The 18,116-nt window shown below is 37.5% G+C and overlaps 1 protein-coding gene across 1 annotated transcript in view; it reads left to right on the top strand.

The window, feature by feature from the left end:
* The window catches only part of WDR36 (WD repeat domain 36), a 35,101-nt gene extending 17,833 nt beyond the window's left edge, over positions 1 to 17,268 (top strand). The window contains exons 14-23 of the mRNA XM_017812730.1: positions 419 to 584; positions 864 to 972; positions 1,706 to 1,785; positions 6,823 to 6,930; positions 7,893 to 7,990; positions 9,495 to 9,637; positions 9,983 to 10,099; positions 10,327 to 10,408; positions 12,322 to 12,509; positions 13,889 to 17,268. Of these exons, the coding sequence (XP_017668219.1) occupies positions 419 to 584; positions 864 to 972; positions 1,706 to 1,785; positions 6,823 to 6,930; positions 7,893 to 7,990; positions 9,495 to 9,637; positions 9,983 to 10,099; positions 10,327 to 10,408; positions 12,322 to 12,509; positions 13,889 to 14,038 (1,241 nt within the window). The 3' untranslated portion in view covers positions 14,039 to 17,268. The remainder of the gene's footprint in view (positions 1 to 418; positions 585 to 863; positions 973 to 1,705; positions 1,786 to 6,822; positions 6,931 to 7,892; positions 7,991 to 9,494; positions 9,638 to 9,982; positions 10,100 to 10,326; positions 10,409 to 12,321; positions 12,510 to 13,888) is intronic.
* Positions 17,269 to 18,116: the final 848 nt, after the last annotated feature.

Here is an 18,116-nt window from a genome sequence, read left to right as displayed (position 1 = left end):
AAAGTAGCCTAGGAAAACTTCCAGACTTTGTGCTGGAACCAAAGCTGGAAATTTTTTCTGGAGTGGTCTGGCCTCCTGGAGGCATTCCCTAAGTGATTCAAAAAGTCTCTCAAATCTCACACTCACAAAAAGCTCCCCAAAACTGAAAACAGAAATATGAGCTAATATTCAGCTTCAGCTGCTCACAAATTTTTACTTGTATTCCAGGTGTTTACTTGAAAGCAGTTTGGTTTCTGTACAGGTTAAAAAAAATATGATATTGGAGCAGTCTTGTCAGGTGGCTTTAGAATTGTTTGTCACTTGCTCACTGCTCATTCAGTGTAGTTAGGCAAAGACATACAGAATGGTTTTTGGCATTCAGTTGATTTCTACGCTAAGTTTAAATTCTGAAATAATACTCTTATCTCTTGATTTGCAGCACATGAAGGGGCCATTAGAGGGGTAGCAGTGGATGGATTAAACCAGCTGGTAATCACAGCTGGTAGTGAAGGATTAATTAAATTTTGGAAATTCAAAACTAAAGAGCTAGTTTACTCCACTGAACTTTCTTCTTCTCCAAGTGCAATTCTGCTTCACAGAGATAGGTAAGAAACTGAAGCTATTCCATGTGCATGTTGTTTTGCTGTACATATTTGTCTGAAATGGCAACCAGCATTCTAATTAAGTTTATATATTTGATGCTTTGAAATATAACTGACTACTAGACACAAAACAAAATTATTACAAGATATTTTATTAGACTGAAGGGGTGTAATACTGATATTATACAAAATTATTTTAGGATAAAAGATACCTGGAGCAATGTTAGGATATTTTTTGTCTCTCGAGTATTCACTATCACATGTGTTAATCTTTCTTGGCAGTGGTATTCTGGGAATTGCCTTTGAGGACTTCAGTATTAGTGTTTTGGATATAGAAACCAGGAAGATTGTCAGGACATTCTCAGGACACCATGGACGGATTAATGACATGGTAATTGTTAACTCATTTTCTGTAAAGGTGACATAGACAGATACGTAATTAATTTTAAAGATAATTAATTTCTCTGCAGGTATTAAGTCACTGAGTATTATATTCAGCTGTGAATTGTGGAGTTGTATTTCAGCTCTACAGCAGTTTTGGCCATGTTAGTTTTCAAGTTAAAATGTATAGTGTTGGAATGGCCATCTATTTTTAATGTACTTTGGGATTTTACTATAATTTTGCCAGAAGCTGCTTTTGGGTCAAACAAAATAAAGCATTAGGAATAATGAAAAACACATTGAGAAGCAAAATTGTACAGTAGTCTCAGATGTGTACATAGAAGAGATGAGTCAGGTGTAAACAGATCTGAGATTACACTACACAATGACCATTCCTTATTTACATCTTATGTAATAGTGTTTTGTAGAGTTCATTGCAGTAGTTTTTAATTCTAAATGCTACTAAATGAGTATTTATTTCATTTTTTCAATTTTATGCTTAGTGGTTTTCATCACTAACAGTCAAAGCACTTTGGTCCTGACTTTTGTAAGTCAGATCTGTCCTGTATCATATATTTAAACCTGTTTCGAAATACCTTTTCTCACTTACAACAGTGTGTTTTCGGTTTTGGTTTATCACCAGACCATTTCATCGTGGTTTTAGGCAGCAGTCTAATCTTGACAGTGCCTCTTGTAGGGATTGGCTTGTCCATTGTGCCATTAAATTGACTATTTTATTTTAGACTTTCAGTCCTGATGGTCGTTGGCTAATAACTTCATCAATGGACTGCACCATTAAGACTTGGGACCTTCCCTCTGGATGGTGAGTCACTTTAAAAACATATAGCAGAACTAATAATCTCATGTCTGATAAATGGCAAAAAGCCTTCTGGCTTGATTATCTGTCACCAACTTGTGCTATGTGATATTCAAAGTTGCACATGGTATAACAACTCAGTTCTCAGTATTTTAGTTGTGTCCAATGCAAGACCCTTTTTCTGGGTCTGCAGAATAACAGCATCTTTAAGATCTGTTGAGGACGCCTGGAGTTTTCATACAGTGTCAGTGAGTGTTAATTTGTTCTTTGTCTGGAACTAGCACTATAATCTAAAGGTCAAGAGGTTGCTTAAGCTGAACTGCATTGTGATATGCTGGAGTATTCATGGGATCATAGAGTGTTTTGAGTGAGAAGCGAGCTTCGAAGATCTAATTCAACTACCGTGATGTGGACAGACACTTCTTTCACTAGACTGGGTTACTCAAAGCCCCCTCCAACCTGGCCTTGAGCACTTCCAGGAATGGGCCATCCACTTGGCAACTTGTTTGTGCAACCTGTTTCAGTGCCTCACCACCCTCATCATAAAAAATTTCTGCCTTGTATCCAGTATAAACCTACACCTTTTCAGTTCAACACTGTTGACCCTTGTCCTTTCACCACAGGCTCTGTTAAAAAGTCTAACAACCTTTCTTACAAACCCCCTGTAAATACTGAAAGACCACAAAGTCATCTCCCCAGAGCCTTCTGTTCCCCAGCGTGGACCCTTACCAACTCTCTCAGCCTTTCTTCGTAGGAAATATGTTCCAGTTATTTTCCTAGACTTGCTCTAACTTCATATCTTTCTTGTGCTGGGAGCCCCAGAGTTGGATGCAGTACTCCAGCTGGTTTTGTAAATAGAAGCCTGTTTTCACTTACATTCATTTTAGCACACAATAAGGCTTTACGTCAGTTGTATTTTTAATTGCAACTGCCAAAAATTCTCCTTCGTGATCCGCTGTGAGTAGGCTTCTCCCAGAGTAAATTTGGCCGAGAAATATATGAGTACACACAGGAAGTTCAGGAGCCCAGAAAAAAACAAGCTGAAAAGTAACTTAGGGTTCTGTCAGTGCACTTTTTTAGCAGCACATCAGATAGATTTATTTTTTTAAGTAATTTAAGGCAGTGCTATGCAGCGTGCAGTTCAGGTGATCACTAAATGGTTTCACTGGGATTGATTAGTTGATGTGGTATGGTCAATAATTTTGTATACTGTTAAAAGTTTTACTACCTAAAGTGTGTTGAGTATCAACAAACAAATAACCTGTTCTTACATGATGAATGACACTAGTCTAAAATAGGACAGTGTGATGGTTTCACTCTAGGCCTTCCTGGAGACCAGCTTGTAACCAGGAAGGAACTAGGGTAATGACTTAGGAAGTATTCCATGCTATTCCTTTCCGTAACACAACATATAAAGAGGCGCAGGTAAGAGAGCTCGTTCTCTTCTCTCTTCCAGTGGCAGAAGGCAACAGGTCTCTCTGTAGATGGGCATTTTTATATAGGCCAGGGCCTGCTACTCAGACCTGCTGTTATCTCCGGTCTCTCCGGGAGGTGTGCGGGAGTTGGCTGCTGCCTTGCACAGCTCTGCTGTCCCGATCAGGGAAGTATTTAATTCGTTTTTATATTTATTGACTAGCTCTCTATTAACAGGTATATTTAAGAGATATTTGTTTTTAGGCTTCTTTTTATCCGTGTTTCCTCCTCCCTTTTCCCTTTTTTTCCCCTCCTCCCAGGAGCTCTCTGTTGTGGATAATATATTCAAATTGTATATATATAATTGTAAATATATTTTTTTTTTTTGATAGAATCCTGTTTTGTTGAAACTTCTTTCAGATTTTTTCCTATGGTTCGTTTTTTCTTCCCTCTCTGGGAAGCAGGCCTTGTTGTCAAGTTTTGGAGACTTGGCGGGAAGCCAGCTCAAAACTTGCACAGACAGGATGGACATTAAGTGTTGTCTTTCCAGTATAAATGGGAAGAAAATTAACACTCTCTTTGGACTTCATCTTTCTAATACTCTTTCCCTTCCAAAATAATATTCCTGCAAAAAATTGCAGTATTAATTAATATCAGTTACTTCGTTTCTTTGATAACATAACACTTTGCAGTAATAATCTATTCATAATGTTTTTGAAAGTACCCTAACAATAGTTCTTGTTTACGTAACAAAATTACATATTTTGTCTCTTCTCTCTGATGGCAAAAAATTCAGATCAAGCTGAAATCTAGGAAGATATATGACAAACCCTGCTTTTGAAAGTACTTAGGTTAAATTATTTTTCCAGAATGTAAAGGCAAGGTATTCCCTTAACTGTAGGAAGAGGAGTGTATTGTGTCGTGGTTTGAGAGCCCCAAAATCCAATTCTGGAGTCCAAGCCCCCCCCCCCTCAACCCAGTGTGAGATGGGTTTTCCAGACACCACACAAGACTCAAAATGGGGGGAAAGGGAATTATATTACAATGACTATACAAATAAATATTACAATACATCATATACAATCATAACTATCTGTCCTATAATTAATCAGTATTTACAATGGATCAATCTCTTCTCCCTTCAATGAAAGTCCAGAAGGGAAAAGGAAAGATCCTTTCCACTCTCAGAGCAGCCGTGTCTCTAGGGCAGCAGTCTCTCTCTCTCTCTCCCATGCAGCAGCTGTAGCTGGATCTCTTTCCATTACACACGAGTGGGGTCTCCAAGCCCCTCTTGGCCCTTCGACTCCAAGCGAGGGTCTTTCTCTTCCGTGGGCTGTGTTCACTGGGACAAAGGTCATTTCACCACGTCATATCACGAAGTGCAGGAGTCTTCGTGATGGTCCCTATCCTCAGGGGATTCAAGCTCCCTTGCAGAGCTCCTGTGCTCTGTCATCAAACTGCTGGCTTAGCAGCAGCAGTGGGGAAGATGAAGCCCTCCTCCACATTCATTTTGGCCGTCCTGGTCCAGCTTTCCAGGATGCCTGAGCTTCTCAGCTCCTCTCCCTCTGGTGCATGCTGCATTTTAGGACTTCCATCAAGTGGGAGTCCATCACCCCTCCTCTCTAGGAAGGATCTCCAAGGAGTTTGGGGAATTTATTTCAGTTCTTACCCAGACTCTCTCTCTGTAGAGCTTAGTCCTGCTCTGTCTCCATCAGACATTTCTCTGTGTCTTTCCTCCTTGGCTGCAATGCTGGCTTTGCTGCTTCTCCCTTATCTCTTGGCTTTCAGCCATAGCCTCCGTTCACTGCTGTTTCTGTTGCTGCTTCTGCTGCTGCTTACAGTGGAGAAACATCCCCCAGCTCTTAGCTACAGATACTTAGCCCAGTCTAACACTGTTCCAAGTCCCTGTAGCCCCCCAGCTGGGGGCTGGGGGGGACCCAGCCCCCAGTGGGGCTCCAGGCCCCTCTCTCCTCATGGCCTCAGAACATGGCCACCTCTCCAACAACAACCTCATCAACCTTCTTTTCTGGTCTGTTTGTGATATGTTTATATTCTGCAGGAGCGCTGATTGGGTCAACCCCAAGGGTCACCACCCCCTTGGGGGTTGTAACTCCAGGGGGGAAACGTTTTTCCCCCACCACAATTTACAAGAAGGAACAGCTTTTAATAAAAAGCCTGATGCTTGCTTTACTCCTGTGAGTGATACGTAGAAGAACTGACTTATAAACTCAGTGTTCTAAAGCCTCAGCTTTGATACTGTTCTTATAAAAAAATGGAAAACATGTTTCTAGAATCCTACTTTACAAAAATTACTGACTTAGATAAATGGTATGGCATCTCTTAGTTAAACATGTTTTTACTTGGGAATGCCGCTTCACTGTCCTTATGTATTGTAAGTATTCCTAGTGGGTGTTTTTAATGCAGAGCTTTTTGAAAATCGGGAAAGAATTGCCAATTTATGTGAAGAAGGGCACAAGCAGGAACTTGGTGTATTTTATGCTGAAAGGGATGAATGATGTTTCTCTTACCTAAGATTTGAAACCCGTGTCTACCAACATGCCGAAGGAAATGTTGGGGAAAAAAATGCAGGGGGAAAAAAGGCTTTTATTTTTAACATGGTCTGTCAAACCATCACAGGAGTGCATAGTATTTAAGAAAATACATGCCCACAGGATTTTACATTTTAAACTGCTTTGTTACCTCTGTATTTTTTCTACGGTTAGTGAGCAAAACAAGGTTGTACAACTAGCTGCTCTCATCAGTTCTCACTTTGCTTTTGATTTTGGTCCATAAACAAGAGCAAGGTATTCCAGCTCTCCATTTTTCTTTTTGTTTCTCTCGGTAAACTAGTTGTCAAATTCAACTTTTACTTACATTTTGAAGTAAATAAAATTTATACCTCAACAAGTGACAAGCATGCTATGAACCTGGACTGGAGTGGAAGTCTGGCAGGGCACGCATCATCCAGGACTTATGGCATCATCCAGAACTCAAATGTCACTCTGTTAGAATAGTCACATACTACTGAATATTTTGACCTTGGTTTTGCATGGTATTTTTTAAATTTTTTTGCAATAGTGAAGGGAATGGTCAAGGAGTAGTATATCAGGCTGATGATATGGTAATGTCAAAACTTTTGCAGTTAATCAAATTTTGCATTGTACAGTCCATTCTTTACTTTGGAAACATTAGGTGCAAGTATTACCCAGCTGTATGTGAAGTGTATTGATAAAGGGAATTATCAGTTAATGGCAGAGCATTAAAAGATGAGGTCAGAGCAACATGGGGCTGTTTGAGAACTCAAAATTTATGGCCACTAAGAAGGTTAGCATTAGCCATAAGGAGTTAAATGTGGACAGATGGTTCATCACATTTTCCACAGAATGTGGATGTCTAAGGAGGTGCCAATTTTAGAGAATTTTATAGAGATGAGTGGTTTGATGCACAGTGCTGTTCACTTGCTAAGTTTATGTAATATATTTGAATACATCTATGTATGTATGTAATATATTTGAATACAGTTGTGTGCATACTTCCAGTGTTCTGTTTGCATTCAGCTGTAATTCAAATATGCGTAGATAAACAAGTTCATCTTGCTGAGAATTTCTCTGTTGTGTTTCTTCTCCCTAGCCTTATAGATTGTTTTTTGGTGGACTCTGCAGCTGTGAGCCTTACTATGTCACCTACAGGAGATTTTCTAGCTTCAGCACATGTGGATGATCTTGGAATTTATTTGTGGTGAGTGTATAATAGTTGTGTTTCTACACAAATTTTCAGATGGGAAAGAATTCTTTTAATCACCTTCATTGCAAATAGAGAATTGCTCTGTGAAGTTTCATCTCCAGTGTTTGTCTCATTGTAATTAAGGGAGATATTCTGTGTTGCTGAGATTCATAAATCTTGAAATTTCCGCAGTTAAGGTATTTATTCTGATAATTAAATTATCTTTTTTTCTAAACATTCTTTCTTGTTCTTAAAAATTCCTGTTATGCCATTCCTAAAGTTTTTCTTTGTCTCTATTTTTTTTAACCCCTTTGAAATGTCTTTATTCAAATAGTGTTTCTTTTTGAAGTGCTTTTCTTGTCCTGCTACACAGCATTGTCTGAGACTTGTGAGTAGTATTTGAAAGTTGTGATTATTTCTATTAGTGATAAATGAGCACAGAGGTAACGTGTTTTAGTTCAACTTCCTCCTGATAGGGTTTTGAAGCAAATGACTGCTTAGGTCAGTACTGGAGTAATACACCATTTAAGTGTTTTGGGGTTTTTCCCCTTTTATTTGATAGATCTTTCAGGTTACATATATTGACTGTAGTTTTGCCTGAGGAGTGTTCAACTGTTAGACCTTCCTTGTGAATAATAATAACAAGTATTTTTACCTAGCCCTGGTTTATATTGGCAGAAAAAATAATTTGCCAGAGAAATAATTCAGCAGAATGACTTGTGTACATGTTCCTTAATCATTATTAAATGTTCTTGGCAATAATACTTCAGCACAGCCTTTATGTTTCAGATTTTCAGGTGATATCTGTTGATGTGTTTCATTTCCTGCTTATCTGGTAGATTAGAAAAACTGATGTTGACTAGAACCTGGTGAATTGCCATAATGCAGTAGTTTTAGACTGCAGTAAAAATCATGTCTAAAGTGCTTGTTCCCATTCACCTGAAGATTGTTTTTAAAATGCCTGTCTTATTTTTCAGGTCAAACCGTTCTCTGTATTCACTTGTGTCATTACGGCCCCTTCCTGCAGATTATGAGCCTTCTTTGGTAACACTCCCTAGCACCTGCCCTGTGCAAGGTAATTTTCAGATGAAAGCCTATTTTATTTTGAATTTGCTATTATATTTCAAATAGAAGATGATTTTCTTCCTCAGTGACAAACTCATTGTGTCTTACCATGCCTTCTCTGAGCTGTTCCTAATGCTTCCACCATTTTTGGCATGCCTACTCATATGCTAATACTATTTACTAAAATCTAGTCATGTTTCTATGTTCAGACATGTGGAATTACATTGTGATGATTTCAACATCTTTGAGAAGATTTTTTTTTTTAGGTGGCAGAAACATTGTGCTATTTGCTGGCTTTCTTTAATCCCAGACTTGTGTAAATACCTTACGTTTTGACGTTTGTGGGGCCAGTTTGAAATTAACATTACTGTCTGGCAGTGGGAGGGAGATTGTTCTTTATTCCACTTCCCTCGCAACTTGTTTCTCTCCTTGTGTGCCACAGTATATTCACTGCTGTGTGTTGTCTTGTTGGCAAGAGAATTGGGTTCAGCTGACCCTACCTGTCTAGATTCCTAGTGAAAGAAAGGCCTAAATGGCATTTTAGCTGCATTTAATTGAAATGATTGTGCTTCTGAGGTCCTCTAGGTGGCGATCTTGTCTGCCCAAGTTTTGCAGTGCTTGCATTTCTCTTTCTGGAGGAGAAACACCTAGCCATGGGCCGCTAAAAGAGCGAGGAACATGCTTGATGATGACTGCTTTATTAAGCACATACTTATTTGAGATACTTAAATTGGGGAGACAGGATTTCATCAAAAAACTCTGAATGTTTTTAACCTGATTCTGGCTGAAAGCTTTAATCTACTTCCTGTTTTCAGCAAATGTCAAGTTCCTGTTTAGATGCTCAGAGCTCTTAATGGTTTTTACAGGTCTTTGTTGTTGTAGGCTTTTCTATTAGATTCATTGTTTTAGCCATGTAGCATTTTGCAAAAAAAAAAAAGGGAGAGTAGAGATGTTTGGTCAAGACCACAAAGGAAGTCCAGAGAAAATCTTATGATAGAAATTTTGTTGTGGGATGTTGTGCTTTAATGTTGAGATTTCCTTCATTTTTATATGCCACTTCAGTCATACCTGTGAAGAGATTGTGATGAGGTTATGAATATGGTACATATTTAAATGCAAAGATTTTACAGCTTTGTAAAGTTTGTAGAACTAAAATTGCTGTGGATATATTTAAAAAGGTTAACAAAATTTTAACAGTAATTCATTGTTCTTTTAGAATTCTATAAATTGTTTTGATATAATTTCAGCCAAAGTGGACAAATCTTATCAGTCTTTAAAATTTTGTTTATCCAATTCTGCATTTTACTATAAGTTTTTTAAATCTAAACATTATATTTCATAGGGTTAACAAGATTCTGTAGCTTTTCAGCTCTAAGTTATGCTAGCACTTATATCCATAACTGTTATGCATTTGTTATTCAAAAATTGCAAGATACATAATAATACTGAGTTTGATTTAAAAAAAAAAAAAAAGTGGAGTCTGTATGTTCATAAACGATATCTGTTCCTGAAAGATGAGGATATGTCAGGAGAAGAAGAGCCGTGTGATGAAATGATAGAATATGTCACACCTGAGCAGTTGGAAGAGCAGCTGGTGACCCTTTCCTCATTACCGGAATCAAGATGGAAAAACCTCCTCAGCCTTGATGTTATCAAGGTACTGAAACTGTGGAAAAAATAGCAAACAGCCAGATATATTTCCCCTTGTTCTATGAGATGCATTACCGATTCATGAAATTCGATCCCTCTTTTGAGGTATTTTCAAGATTTTGCTGTAGAAAGCCATAAGGTGCTTTTCGGAATTCCTGGGATTTGGGAGAGGAGTTGTTTGTCTTCTAAATAGTATCCTCACATTTACTAGCAAAACTTTTACCTATGTATTACTTTTCAATTAGTGTTTAGAGTTTTCATAGTATTTTAAAAATAAAACTCTTGACAAAAAAAATTCCCATGTATTCTTACTATGATGATGATTATTTTAATTCAAATATCTAATTAACAGAAAAAAAATAAACCAAGAGAGCCACCAAAAGTTCCAAAGGCAGCACCTTTCTTCATACCAACAGTTCCTGGTCTTATACCCCGATACATTCCACCAGAGGAAGAAAAAGATACACAGGTAAAACCAACAAAAATTATAACTTTTTTTATCTAGTATATTTTCAAAGAAATCTTAAATGCTTTTTAGTGCTGAGTGACATTCCTACTGACTTTAAAGTGCCAGTTTTAACTCATTCCATTAATGCATATTTGCCAAAGTCTTTTATTCTGTCAGTAGGGAAATAATCTAAGTTGTAAAAATATATTTTCATACTCATGTACACTTTTGATACTTTTGTGGTCTAGTCAAAGGTAGTAAACCTTGGAGTACTGGCACAGAAATCTGATTTCTGCGTTCATCTTGAAGAAGCCCTGAGCACTAATGAATGTAAGTTAATAAAATACTTCACTAAAAATGTTGATGCTGCTTATGTTTTGAAATACATGTGCTTTCTAAAGTCAGAATTGTAACACATGGGAGGCAAAAATATGCATAGTACAGTAGCAAAGAGAATGACCTGATTAATGCATAGATAGCCAATCTAGGTCAAGATCCATTGGTATTCCAGCTTGCCTGCAGCGTGGAATCCTTACAGAGAAATGCTGGCTAACACCATTCTAGAAAGAGAAGGTAGTGCTCCTGAGATCATTAGCCTTTTTGGAGACTGTGGTGGTCTTGCCCAGAAAAGTGCTGTGTATTATTTGTAGGGGAAGGAAGGGATTGATTTGGTAAGAGATAGTCTGGTGATTTACTGAAACATGAAAAGCATAATGTCCCTAGGAAGTTCTCCTAAGCGCTACTTCTCTAGGCATTCAGCAAACTTACACCTTTAATTAATTGTTTTATAATTTAAAGCTTAAGAACAAATGATATAAAAATAAGGTGTTGGATTTCTTTGAAACCTATTTTGAAATTTAATCACTTAAATTGCCTTTGGCATGTACCAGCTTAACTTGTGCTCCTACAGAATCATTGAAACTTAGTTGTTTTGAAAATGATTGCTAACATAGCTACCTTGGAAATGTAAATGGATATTCACTGGCAGTTTGTCTACAAAGCAGTTCTGCTGGGAATTCTGTTACCCCTTCTTGAACTCTTTTGAGTTGACTGGCTTACTCAACTGCACTTGAAACATTTTGTGTGCAGAACTTTGTCACAAATGAGGCATGTTTTTATGCTGTGTTTTTAGTATTTCTAATTGATAGTATTCTGTTAAACTGCTTCAGGTGAATATTTAAGAACACTACCAAGCATCTAGAGGCTGGCTGTACCAGGGAGCAAGTGCACTCTTTCCCATATTGTATGTGTACCAATTTCATAACATGTTCCGTGCTTAGTTTTTTTAATAGCACAGAAGTTATTTAATGTATCTGTTTAGTACTGTTCATATCATAGTTACATTTAAAACTAGCTAATGATTTTCATAGGAATCAAATACAGATTTATACCACCTAAAGAATCTTAGCCAGTGTCTAATACCATTAGTTACCAAGATATGAGAGTCTTTGGGAATGATATGAGAATTTGGTCTTCTTAGTAACTTCTTAAATTACATTTTTAAAAGTGTTTCAACCATCAGTTGCATTTGCAACCAAACATGTTTTTGCTTCCTCATTTTTAAAGCAAATGGGTGGGAGTCTCATAGGTAATCAGGTAGGATTGTAGAAATCCTGAGGAGGAACACTTATGAAGAGGAGGAAAAAGTTTTTAAATTGCATGTATTTCTACCATGAGAAAGATTTTTTTTTTTTTTCCACCACCCCCCAGGTCCCAGAAAAAGCAGGAGGAATTCACTTGACAAAAGCTGTAATTACATTAGACGCACCAGATGATCCCCAGTTTTGCTTAATGTCAATAACAGTAAAGATGCCTAGTAAAAATAGTACCTTATCTCTTTCAGAGCATATTCACTGTTCTAGTAGCTTGAAATCCCAAGTGTATACATTCTTTTTGCCAAGAGATATAAAATGACAGTGCTATGTGGTTAATAAGAAATTTTGTTCAGCTTAAAGGAGAGAAAACGGGGGGGGAAATGAAACAAATAGAAAGGTGTTACTTGTATTTTTCAAGATGAACTTACAAATAAAGTACATGTGTCTTATTAGAAATTTACTTCTCTAGTATGTGATGGGACAGTAAATTAAAGGCAGGAAGGCATTTTGTTGTAAACAAAGTAGTAAGGAAAGAGTATGAACTTGAAATTCATAGTCACTGCTTAAGAATTTTGGAATAAACCTGTCTTATGAAGGTACTTGTCGGCAGATGTTCCTGATAACATCTCATTCAATGTTTTAACACAGATGAAGTTCCACTTGACCTACTGAAAAGGTTGGGACCATCTAATACTGAGATAGAACTACGAGGTTTGGCCCCTGAAGGTGGTGGCTCAATGGAGGTGATGCTGAGCTTTTTGAGAATGATTGGGATGATGCTGAACAAGAAGTACAACTTTGAACTTGCTCAGGCATACCTTGCATTATTTTTAAAGGTAATAGTTTTCTTAAAAAATTTGATGTTAGTCCTGTTTAAAATTATGGTTGTGCAGTAAAAGGATATAACTTGTCTGCTTGAAAGAGTATCTTAAATGATTTTGTTTGGGAATGGTTTTAAAATGTCTAACTGAATGTATTGGATGATTTGACAACTCATCTGATCACAGTCAAGAAAAATTTGCAAAAAACTCAGGTATTCTGAATAGGACCCTGGCAGCCAGGTTTTATTCTAGTATTTTTTATTTAGAATTGGTTTTATTTTTTGGTAACAAAAATGGTTGTTAATTGTTAAGCTGATATATGCTATGTCTTAAGTAGGCAAAGAATTTAATGCACAGTGGTTGGGAAAGTAAATTAGAGATTTTGTTGGACTCTACCGCTATACATTGCAAGCCTGACTTACTTTCCATGTCAGTGGGCTTCCTTTCCTCTGTTACCTGTTAAGCATCACAGAGCTAGTGAAATAACCCCCAGGTCTTGTATAAGTCAGAAAGTTATTTGGATGAAGCACAGTATAAGTTAATCTTAGAGAGAAAGTCATTCTGCAGAAGATTGAAACCGTTCTGATATACAAGTGCTTAAGGTATTCTGATTTATGAAACCATATGAAAGCAATTAATTACAGTTTACTGGTGAAACGTTGTTATAAACATTCAGGCACCTTGTAATACTGGGGCATTCATGGCTTCTCTGAGCAACCTGTTCCAGTGCCTCTCCACTCTCACAGTAAAGAATTTCTTCCTAATATCCAAACTGAACCTACTCTCTTTCAGGCTAAAGCTGAATAGCAATACTCCCAGATTTAAATTGTAGCCTGGAAAACAACTATTCCATTCATTAAGTGGTAATAACTGCTACAAGATCGAAAGGGTTTTTTTCCTTCTGCTTTAACAAGGTTACTGTTTATTACAGGGAAAGATATCATCCATCTGTATTGGTATAGAGTGTGCTGGCATCATTCTTCCTGCTGTATGCAACATGGATAACTAAAATAATAATCCTGATTGACCTCAGGGCATCTGTCTAGCTTTTCTAGCCTAAAGAGGAATTTGTGATGCAAATCAGAAGGAGGAGAAAGTTATGCTCTAGAAGAGTGTGTGATTAGGATAGATTCAGCAGCTTAGGTAGAAGAAGATCAAGTAAAGCAGTAGCATACTGAAGACATTTTGCTGCCTTGTCTCATTTAGTACATATGTGGGAGTAAAATGGTTTGGGTTAAACTAGCAAAAAGGAGGCAGCATGGAATAGAGGGAATTAATTCAAGGAAGAAGAATTCCTTACTTGGAAGGCAAAGTATTTCCTGAAGGCAAAGTATTGAAATTGAATTTTTTTATTATCTGTATTTGTTTCACTAACTGCTTGTTTTCATTTTCAGTTACATCTGAAGATTCTCTCATCAGAGCCAAACCTACTGGAAGAATTATCCAAATTGTCAGTGCAACTCGAGGACACTTGGATTCGTTTGCAGACTCTCTTCAATCAGAGTCTGTGTGTTTTAACATATATGAAAAGTGCTCTGCTGTAAAATACTAATGGTTTTGTCTGCATAAAATCTCCCTCAGAATAATAATAGAATTCATTACCAAAAATACCAGATTCCAAAAGTCATACTGGGTCTTAGAAACATAGAATCATTAAGGTTGGAAAAGAGCTCCAAGATCGAGTCCAACCTTTGACTGAATACCTCCCATGTCCACTAAGCTATATCATTAAGTGCCACATTTACTCATTTTTTGGGTACTTCCAGGAATGGTGGCTTTACCTCTTCCCTGGGGAGGCTGTTCCAGTGCTTCTTCTGATGCTGTATTTTGTACATCTGCGTATGGCAAAGTATTTTAGAACATGCAAAACTGCATATTTTTGTTGAGTTGGAGCAAAAATTAGTACATGCAGCTATTCATGTTCTATTAGTTTTTGCTGTCAGTGAACAGACAGTTGAATTGAAGGCCAGGTTGGACAGAACCCTGAGCAACCTGGTCTAGTGGATGGTGTCTCTACCCATGGGAGGGGGTTTGGAACTAGATGATATTTAAGGTCCCTTCCAGCTCAAGCCATTCAATGATTCTATGATTCTGTGGCTATAGATAATGTAGCTAGTTACCTTAGGCTTTCATGGCCAAAACTGTAGATCAGAATGAAAAAATTACTTGGGGGAAAAAAAAAGAGGTGGGAATGTAATTTCTGTGCAGGAGACCAAAATCTATATTGTGTTTAATAAAGTTATTTTTTTTGCAAAAATAAAACAAAACGTCTGAATTGTTAACATTTTATTAACATTAGTTTAAAGCAATTTAATCTAAAAATTGTGCTCCTCTGCGATTAGAGCACTTTTCCTATGAAGTTTGTAAAAATCAATCTTTTTCTGACTTTGGCAAGCTGTGTTCTGTAGCTGCAGACATGTGTTTCTGAATGCAGATATTTCCAACTGTACTACAAATACTTGAAGTTTAAAAAAAAGAAACACCAAACTAAACAAACAAACAAAAACTTTCACTCATTTTTTATAATCAGGTTTTTTGGACGCTCAATTTCTTCTGAAAATTATGTTTCCTTTCTTAAAGAGAAGAGATTACCAGAATAAAAGCTCTGAGTTTTGGGGAATTTTAATTTAATCAGATGTGGTTTTTACAAATTAATATTTAGGTTTCAAACAATAAGATTTGGGCATGGTTTGGGAACTCATGAGTGAAATTATCAACTTTGCACTTTGAGAGTACTTCCTCACAGCAGAAGAATCTCCTGAATGAGGCCTTTGGTATATTTCACTTGCTTCAGCTACATAAACAGTCTAACAGAATAACTAACACAAATGTATGCAATTTCAATGGGTAAACTTCAAAGATGGATTCATTGCGTTTGGCACAAGACTGAGACAAGGGTATGGTTTTGTCATGCTGTGTGTGTAATTTTTCTTTTTTTCAATGCCATCACATTATAGAACTCATTTTATTTAGCTATACTGGAACAAATTATCTGCAAACAGAATAATCAGAGAATCACAGAACGGTTTGGGTTGGAAGGGACCTTAAAGATCATCTGCCATGGGCAGGGACACCTTCCTCTAGACCAGGTTGCTCAGGGCCACATCCAGACTGGCCTTGGACACTTCTGGGAGTGGGTTGTCCACAAGTTCCCTGGGTAGCCTGTTCCACTGTCTCACCACCCTCGCTGGGAAGAATTTCTTGCTAATACCCAATCTGACCCTACTGTTGTTAAGTCTAAAGCCACCCCCCCGTCTGATCACTACAGGCCCTTGTAAATCCCCCTCCAGCAGTGTTATAGCCCCTTTTAGCTACTGGAAGCCTGCTATTAAGGTGACCCTGGAACTTCCTCTTCTTCAGGTGGAACAATCCCAATTCTTTCAGCCTTTCCTCATAGGAGAGGCATTTCATCCCTTTAATCATCTTCATGGCCCTCCACTGGACTCTCTTCAAGAAGTTATGTTTCCCTCTCTGCAGTCAGTGGGAGCTTCAGCAGACTGCCACAACTTCTCAAATATCATGGGTAGTGACTTAGCCTTTTCACTCATCAGCTTCTCTATGTTGTCCTGGCTGTTCTTTATCCATAACTTTGCCTCATGTAAAGGCTTGAAGGGAATGGCAAAATACTACAGAAGTTTCCAGTCTGGCATTATAGCCAGTTAGGACTGGGAATGTGGAGTTAGTGGGAATAATGTACACCTGAGGTGTTTTTATGAAGTTTACTATGGAGATTTAAGAAAATCCTTTATACCATACAATTATTAGCTGCTGGTGATATGGTCCTCAAGAAGCCATTGCTTCCAGTTTCTCGGATGCATCTGAAGCAGTCCAAAGTCCCTCAAATTTCACTGTAATATATAATAAACCTCTGAACTTACAGGCATTATTGTAACTAATCTAGATATTAAAGAATCATTTTTTGAGCCAAGACAGAATATTAAAAGTAAGTCATTGGTTGTGGACCTGCCTGAGTGGAAGAAGGAACAGTGGATAAAGAACATTCCTCTTGGATCAGAGTAAGGGTCTGTCAAGCCTTGTACCCTGTCTCCAGCTGCAGCAAGGAATAGATGCAAAGGGTTTAGCAACCTGGTCATATATAAAGAAGTCTTTCTCAAGCACATACCACCACTTTTCAGCAAATAGCTATTTAGATACTTTGTGACCCAGCTGTAGCCCAATAGTTGTGCTTAATGTTCTGTGATGGACCTGTTTGTTCTCTCTGAGTTCATCTAATCTCTTTTAGAACCCATTTATCCTTCACTACATCCTGTAGTAATGGGACCTACAATTTAATTAACAGAAGTAATGTGTTTCTGTTTATATACTCCAGACCTGCTGTCTTTCAATGTTACATACCCCTCTTACTTCTTGAAAGTTAGAAATATCAGTTGTGCTCTAGTCTTCATGATTTACAGCCTCTCCACCACAGAGCAGTGATGAAAGAGTTTCTATTCGTGAAGGAGATACTTTGTGTTACTCAGTGCAGGTGTGTTTTTTCACTGGGATACAAGAACACTTTATGGGCACAGTTGTTTAAATCTGTTTGTACAAGATTTGTCCACAAGACTTGTATGAATTGTAGAGGAGGGTGGCTTTTTTAGTTTCTTTTTTCATGGTGTATTTGATGTAATCATAAGAAAAAAGACATACTCTGCCAGACAGGCCATTCTTCTGAAAGCAGAAAAATGAAGGTAATTTTTATGAACAAAATATGCATAACAGAGTTCACATAGTATTTGCAGTCTGGATGATCTCATTAAATGTGTTTAATTCAGTTTCTTATATCATACCTAGATGTGTTTTAAGTCTACTTGGAACACTTCAGTTGTTTCCTTCAGAAAACAGTGCTTAGATGTGAGTGTTGTCCCACCTCCTTTATTCTTTTGTCTTTTTCTCAACATTCCTAGTCATCACTGCTATTTCAGAGATGTTTGGCTATTCTTAGAGCTGTAGAGTCTTACATCAGTAGCTCTGATTGCTTCTTTTTCTTGGCCTTTTATTTTGTCCTTTTTACCACACATCAAAATGATGAAGAACTTTTTGCCATTAATAAATAACTTTTTCAGAAATAAAAAATAAATTCCACCTACTAGTGGATGAAGGTGGGTATTTCACCTGCTACTTCCTGTATTATTCCTTCACCTGAGACATCAAGGACAATAGTTTATGATGTTAGTCAAAAGTTGTTGATTACAGGTGATAAGACACATGACAATTCAATTTGATAGGTGGGGCTTTGCATTACACATAATAATTCATTTAATCTGGTGCTCTTGTAGTAGCATATGCAATAGGACGTGGGAAAATCATTAGATGGATTAAGGGATATAGTCATTAACTCTAAGTTTTCTTCTGAACAGGATAACTACCGAAGATTTTATAATTCTTACACAATACCAAGCCCATCTTAAGCAAGCTCTGACTAGCAGCTTGCTGTTAGGATTTTGCAATATTTCTGTGTGTCACAGCACACCTTCCAGCTTTGTCTCAAGTCTGTTACTTGCCTGTGCCTGCCTGTGTCCCTGTGCTTCATTTTCACCATGGTCTTGGCTCTTGTGGCTTCTGAGCATATCTGCTGCTCTTGGTAGCTCCTGTACCCAGCAGTCCTGTCAAGTTAGACCC

The sequence above is a fragment of the Lepidothrix coronata genome, unplaced genomic scaffold (genome assembly GCF_001604755.1).
Source record: "Lepidothrix coronata isolate B3197 unplaced genomic scaffold, Lepidothrix_coronata-1.0 Scaffold37, whole genome shotgun sequence".
Lineage (NCBI taxonomy): Eukaryota > Metazoa > Chordata > Aves > Passeriformes > Pipridae > Lepidothrix > Lepidothrix coronata.
The sequence above is the reverse complement of the archived record's forward strand: the minus strand, read 5'-3'. Positions and strand labels throughout refer to the sequence as shown.